This window comes from Argiope bruennichi, chromosome 3 (genome assembly GCF_947563725.1).
Source record: "Argiope bruennichi chromosome 3, qqArgBrue1.1, whole genome shotgun sequence".
Taxonomy (NCBI): Eukaryota; Metazoa; Arthropoda; class Arachnida; order Araneae; family Araneidae; genus Argiope; species Argiope bruennichi.
The window spans coordinates 141,974,599-141,981,847 of record NC_079153.1 but is presented as its reverse complement, the minus strand read 5'-3'; the positions used below and the strand labels follow the sequence as shown (position 1 = coordinate 141,981,847).

The following is a 7,249-nucleotide window of genomic DNA, read 5'->3' as shown; positions in this document are numbered from 1 at the left end:
GCTGTAATATATTTTAAGTGGACATAAGTATCTTATATGCATATCTTTTTCATTTGAGTTTATGTATTAAAAATTTGTTTTTTTTACACAATTTTATTTTAAGGAAGGAAAATAAAAATATTATTTGCATAGTTTTGTACCAACAAAACAATTTTCAAAATCGATTAACTATTATTTCTTATTCAAGGTTTCAACTCCTTGTATATAGACATATATTATAACTAAAGTCCATACAAGGGGCTGACCTTTGGTTTTTGAAAGTTTTGATGTAAATATGGAATTAAATAAAATCTTTATCTTTTGTTTTCAGTAGGAATTAATATATATGTTCGGGCTCTACAGGATAGACTAGCTTGCTTGTATAATCTAGCTTGCTTGCTAAGATTGTTGATTCTTTAGGTTATTAGACAATTAATATGGAATGCATTTTTAAATATTTCAGTTTATTAAACAACAATTATGTTAATTAGTAATTTTTAATCTTAATTTTAACATTAGCAAAAGCATGCGATTGAATATTTTTATGGATGATTTAAATTTCATAACATTAAAAAAATAATTAAAGTTAACATTACTATTAGAAAGTTCTTTTCAAGCCAAACCAAACCTAACGTTAAAAGCATTGTATCATTGTAAATTAAACTTGAAAAATTTATTAATAGTAAAAAAAAAAAAAAAAAACTGTATAGAAATGAAATCAACATTGTTGGAGGATTTTATTTTTTGCGATGTAAGATAATGCACAAACCTTTTGGGAAAATTAGTAGTTTTGGATGTCACCTATTTCCTGTAGGATAAGTCATAATGATGGTTAAGCCTATTTTCACTCTCAATTATTAAACTTTCTGATTAAAGTTTATTTCTTTTGATTTAATAAGGTGTTTGAACCAGTGAGCAGCATTTATAATATAATTTTATTTAGTTAGCTAAGTATTGAATTAAGTGCTGCTGTAGAAAGCTTACAAATAAGTCTGTTTATGTAGAATATCATAAGTTTTCAGTTTTTCTTTGATAAGCCATTGCCACTTCTCATTTGAATTTCAATAAATTCATTGCTCTCGGCTTTGTTCATCTAATATAAAAATCCCCTAACCAAGTTTCAATCAATAAAAATCAAACTTGGGTGGTAGTCACAGCGATGGATAGCACAAAAGCGTCTTTCGATGTCTCTCCCACTTTATGCTCATTACAGTGTTTAGATAACCAGTAAGTTATAGTTGCAGGGGCATGAAGCGGTATTGTGTGTAAAAACGTTGAATAAAGCAGTTTGCTGAAACTTTTCATACATCAATATGTTTACATTTCATTGCTACGATTCCATAATAAGTTATGAGTGATTTTTATGCCACGTACGTTAGCATTATATACACATACACAGAGATGTTTGAAGGAGAGATTGTTAACCCTGGAGCGATTTTCAAAAAGTAAAGCAAAATTTTAATTATTAGCGCACAAAAATAATATTTGTACCAACTTGCAATTTAAATATATGCATATATAATATACCCATTTTAAGGATATTAATTTAGTTGTAAACTTTGTCTAATTTAAAGTATTTTTTACAATTATATTTTGATTATTGAAATGAAATTCAAATATTTTATCTTGGATATTTCTTCCATTGTTGAAGATTATAATTTGAAGATGCAGTTTATTTTCTTATAGTACGTGGATTCTATTTGAACCATATTTTTAATTTTAAAAAAATTTTAATTGAAATTTTGATTTCAGAAATAAGCAGTGATGGAACGTTCGTGAACTTTTGAACACTGTTAAAAAAGAATTTTTCCTCTTATAATATAATTATATTACCATTCTTTTGACTGAAGTTTTGCTATATTATAGTATGTCAAGCATATTAATTTAGATCCTATGAAATCTGATTAAATGATCTTCTGATCATTAATTATTAAATGATAATTAAACTGATAATTTGATTATTAAATGATCATCTAAGATATTACATAAATCATAAAACATGTTGTAAACAAAATTTCAATAATTAAGACTTCCACCTAATGGATTTTTATCCTGATACTATTTTATGACCATGCTCCATTTCAATAAGTATATTCATGTTTTGATAAAGTTATTAAAATTTCAGATGAAATTATCTAAATGAACTTAATAGTGTAAGGCTTATGAAATTTTATAAACTACATACCTATCAGAATTTAATTTGCTGATGAAGCCATTGGGATTAAGTTATCCAGATTTTTTTTTTTTTTTTTTTTTTTGCAATCTTGGAATCAGTTGTTCATCAAAGATGTTTAGTTTTAATAAAAGGAGTCAGTAAGTTGGTCAATTATGTCATTTTTAATTTAAATCTTCGCATTATTTATTTCTTATAGATATTAAGTTGACTAATCTTCATATTGCCAGTTTGATAAATAAGTCTTTAATAAAATAAAAACGCCCTACCAAGCAGGTAGGTTCAAATTTTAACTAATATCTGTTTAATGAAATGTTTTGAAGTAGCAATTACCTACATGTGATATGTTGAATCTTCTTTTGAAGAATGTGTTAGTAAAATTGACGTTTTAAATTATAATTAACAACAGATATGTGAAAATAATTTTAATACAGGAACTACACAGATATTCTGTTAATGGATTCATATAGTTGGTTTGTTAATAGACATCAATTGGAGCATGGTGTTGCAATCCCCATTGAGAAAGTGAAATTCATGAAAAATACATGGAAGTGGTGTCTAGAAAGCATTATTAACACACTCATGGGCGATGAATAATCGCCATACCAGGATACTTTGGAAATATCTTATCAGAGATTTAGAGTCAACGTGTCTGCAGGAATTCTCGATGATTATCTCTCGGTGTTACCTGAACATGTGAGCAACATGTTTTGGTTTTCGGCAATGCAGTGAGGCCCGTGGTTTACGCATGATGGTGCCACACCACATGTTTCTCGTCAAATGCTTGATCAGCTCAATATTATGTATCCAAGAGAGTAGACTGGCCCATTTCTTATCTTCCACGTTTTTGGATCGCAATTCTTGTGACTTTTCTTATGCAATCTCCTTAATCATTTGTACAACGCCTGTGTGATATTACAATCAGAATTACAAACAGGCAGTAATTTAAAAATAAATAATTTTACTAAAATCATTATACTTAGCATTGTAAAGAAATTAATAATAAATAAGCTAATTTACAACCTTAAAAGTTAAAAAGTCTCAAGAACCCCTAAGAGCAGAAACCTAATGTGTACTAAAGATAATAGGAGTCTTAAGAATAATCTTGCCTGCAAGTGCGACTGCTGATTTTTATCACTGGTATTTATAATACTGTGGATGTTGGCTATAATATTCAAATTGGATGACGGCTTACAAAAATAACTTTATTTTACGGAAACATTAAGAAGAAGAAAGATACATTTGCAGTTAAAAATGCAGTAGAATAAAATCTCGTGCACGTATAATAAATCGCTTGCAGGATCACGCAACTTAAACAGTGACGTCGTTTTGATGAAAGCAGGTCCACCACAGTACCCCCCCCCCCCTCTGGAATGCAGCAGGCACTGGATTAGAGATAACGAGGATTAAAGCGTACTCGACGGCCAGATCTGGTTACACAAGGTGGTGGAGCAGTATTCGAAGGTAACTCAGGAGTCGACAAAGAAGGTTCAAGTACTGTCTGCTTTGAAGATGGAACTGCGGCTGATGGTGGTGATATGATTGGTGCAGGTGACTGATGATAATTTTCGAAGAACGCAGGCGTCACACGATCAATGCTGATCGTGGATTCTTTACCGTTTTTCTCAATTGTAAAAGTTTTATCAGTACGTCTGAGTACACAGTAAGGGCCATCAATGGTGCTTGTAAGGGTTTCTTAATTGCGTCGTGGCGCACGAACACATGACTGCAAGACTCTAAAGCCGGATGTATAAATACTTTTTTATTATCGTGAGATGCAGCTGGTGCAAGTTTCAGTTGCTCCATCACAGTTGGTAAATTTTTAAAAAAATCGTGAGGTTCGACGTTAAATGAAGGGGTCTCAAAAATTCCGTAGGTAGTCTCAGGGTTGAGCCGTAAACCAATTCTGCTGATGTGCACCGCAGATCCTCCTTTAATGCTGTTCGGAGTCCAAGTAAAACAAGTGGAATTGATTCAGTCCATTTTGTGGGTGCGTGACATCTGAGACTTTGCTTTAAAGAACGATGAAATCGCTCAACAATTCCATTGCTAGATGGGTGATAAGGAGTTGTTCTGATCTTTTGGACACCCAGAAGTTTGCTCAGCAAGGTAAACAAATTGCTTTCGAATTGTCGTCCCTGATCCGTCGTGATGACTGAAGGTAAACCGAAGCGTGAGATCCTGACCAATGAATGCACGCGCAACGGTTTCGGCAGAAATGTCAGAGATGGGAACTGCTTCAGGCCATCGTGTGAAACGGTCTATACAGGTTAGTAAGTATTCAGTTATTTGAAGGTGGAAGAGGTCCTACGATATCAAGATGAACATGACTAAATCTCGCTGAAGGCAGATGGAAAGATTTCAGGGGACTATTGGTATGTCGAATTACCTTGCATCTTTGACATGAACCATTTGAAATGTCTTTTTGCATAGATGGCCATACGAATCTCTCCGAAATAAGACGTTTAGTTGCACGGATACTTGGATGAGACAGATTGTGCAAAGATTGGAAGATTATCTTTCTGAAACTCTCTGGTACATAAGGTCTGACTATGTCTTTCCTGACGTCACAGTAGAGTTTCAATGAAGTAGGATCAGTCGAGAGAGGTTTTAAAACAAGTGACATGTCATTCTTTGATAAAAATTTTTGGAGTTCTGCATCAGAAGCTTGTGCATTCGCCAAGGCCGAAAAATCAACTTTTGGTAATTGCACGCCGTTAATTCTGGACAATGTGTCGGCAACATTTTTTGAACCCGATATGTACCTAATATCAGTGCTGAACTGAGATATGAAATCGAGATATCTTAGCTGTCTTGGAGAAGAAGAATCTGATTTTTTAGTAAACGCAGATGTTAGAGGTCGATGATCAGTAAATATTATGAAATTTTGACCTTCCAGTAAGTATCGGAAATGTTTAATGGTTACATATATCGCCAAAAATTCCCTATCATACGTACTATATTTACGTTCTGAAGGTGAAAGTTTTCGCGAATAAAATGCAAGTGGTTTTTGACTATTGGATGTAGTAGTATGAAGGACGGCTCCAATAGCTAAATCAGAAGCATCGACCATGATGGATAGTTGCTGATTAGGTTCATGGAAAGTAAGAGTAGCTGCGTTAGCAATATCAGCTTTGCATTTCTCAAAAGCTTCCAAAGAGATGTCTGTCCAAGGAATAGGTCGCTTATCGTTCTTTTTCGAATTTTTTAAAAGTTCATGTAAACTAGCTTGTGTTTGCGCGGCATTAGGCAAAAAACGACGATAAAAATCAAGCATTGCCAAAAAACGCTTAAGCTCAGTAATAGTTTGAGGTTTGGGAAATTGAGAAATAGCCTCAACCTTCTCTGGTAGAGGTTTGACACCTTCGGATGTGATCAGACATCCCAAAAACTTAATTGACGGTTGTCCAAGAACACATTTCAAAGGGTTGAGTTTTAAACCATGCTGAGAAAATCGCTCAAATACTTGCTTTAAATGGGACTTATGTTCTTCTACGTTATTCGATGCAATTAGTACATCATCAAAATACGGCACACAGAAATCAAAGTTAGACAAAACTTGATGGATATAGCGTTGAAAAGTTTGACCGGCGTTTCGTAAGCCAAAGGGCATAAAAACATATTCGAAAAGACCAAATGGAGTTGTAATAGCTGTTTTTGGTATGTCAGCCGGATTAACCGGAATTTGGTGATATGCCCTCATCAAATCTAGGGTCGAAAAATTGGTCTTATTGGATAAAATTTGAGTGCAATCTTGGATATGAGGTACCGGGTACCTATCAGGAATGGTAATTGCATTCAAACGACGGTAGTCACCACAGGGCCTCCATTCGCTGTTAGATTTCTAAACAATGTGTAGAGGACTTGCCCAAGGGCTGCTAGAAGGACGCACAATCCCTTGAGACATTAAAAATTCAAATTCCTGACGTGCTGTTTTAAGCAACTCGGGAGATAAGCGACGAGGTCTTGAAAATACTGGTTGGCCAGTTGTTTCAATAAAATGATGGATTTTAGTGGGCTTATTGTTTTTCGTTGGCTGAGAGGGATTGGTGAGTTCCGGAAATTGAGATAAAATTCCGTAAAACTCTGAATCACCAAGCAATATTGATATACCAGACGTTAGTGATTTAGTGCTTGTGTATTTGCCTTGCGTAATTAATTTAGTTATTGCATCAATCAAACAGCCATTTTTAACATCCACCAAAAGATTGTAGTGTTTCAAGAAGTCAATATCGATTATTGGTTGATTAACATTTGCAATTATAAAAGAACAAGTAAAAGTTCGACGCAAATTCAAATCTAGAGTCAGGTGCTTTCGACCAAAAGTCGGTATTTTTGTACCATTAGCGGCTATAAGAAGTAATTCATTGGAGGGAGCGGCTTTTGGAGCATAATGTTTCGGCAAAACTGACACATCTGCCCCAGTATCCACTAAAAAATTCAATGCACTATTTTTATCGGCCAACATGATTCGATTTATGAAGCGATCGTTTCCAAGGCCAGTGGACGATCGCTCGGTTTTTACAGATTGGAGTAAGTCGTTGCCACCGGAAGTATACCCCTGATTCTACCGGATGTGAACCAAAATTCATCGGATATGACGTAACACTTTGTTGACGTCATACTGGTCATTTAGTGCGGGCTTTATCTAGCAATATTTAGTGACTAATCCTTTTTTTTTTTGCCCTGCTGTACGTGAGACGTGTGTATTGAATCTCTTACACCTTTTATTTGCTTGTGGAGATAAGAATTCATTTTGTTCTTTTATATATTATTAATCTATATTGTTTATTTATCTTTCATTATTTATTTATATTATTTAGGGTTTTTTTTTACTTTACTTAACTTAATTAGAATTAGTATCACTGAACATACTAATTAGGGTTAGCTAGGAAACAAAAAAGTTTCTTTGTGCTTGTATTTTATATTATAAACTTTTATATTTAATTTTACTATTTGTTTTTCCGTAGATTAATTATATCTTATTATTATCTATAATCTGAAAGATTTTAATTTCCAGATTAGTGCTAACTTGAGAAATTGTTTTTTTTTTTAAATTTAATTTGTGTATTATTTCAATTTTTTAATTATTCAGTG

General features: G+C 33.3%; 1 protein-coding gene across 1 annotated transcript; it reads right to left on the bottom strand.

Annotated features, from left to right (window-relative positions):
* Positions 1-5,996: 5,996 nt before the first annotated feature.
* Positions 5,997-6,620, bottom strand: LOC129963005 (uncharacterized). The gene has a single exon (XM_056077009.1). The coding sequence runs from the start codon at positions 6,618-6,620 to the stop codon at positions 5,997-5,999; it is 624 nt and encodes a 207-aa protein (XP_055932984.1).
* Between the last annotated feature and the right edge of the window lie 629 nt (positions 6,621-7,249).

What these genes read in the sequence shown, in the direction of transcription:
- LOC129963005 (XM_056077009.1), bottom strand. Translation starts at nt 6,620, where the DNA reads ATGTTGGCCGATAAAAATAGTGCATTGAATTTTTTAGTGGATACTGGG.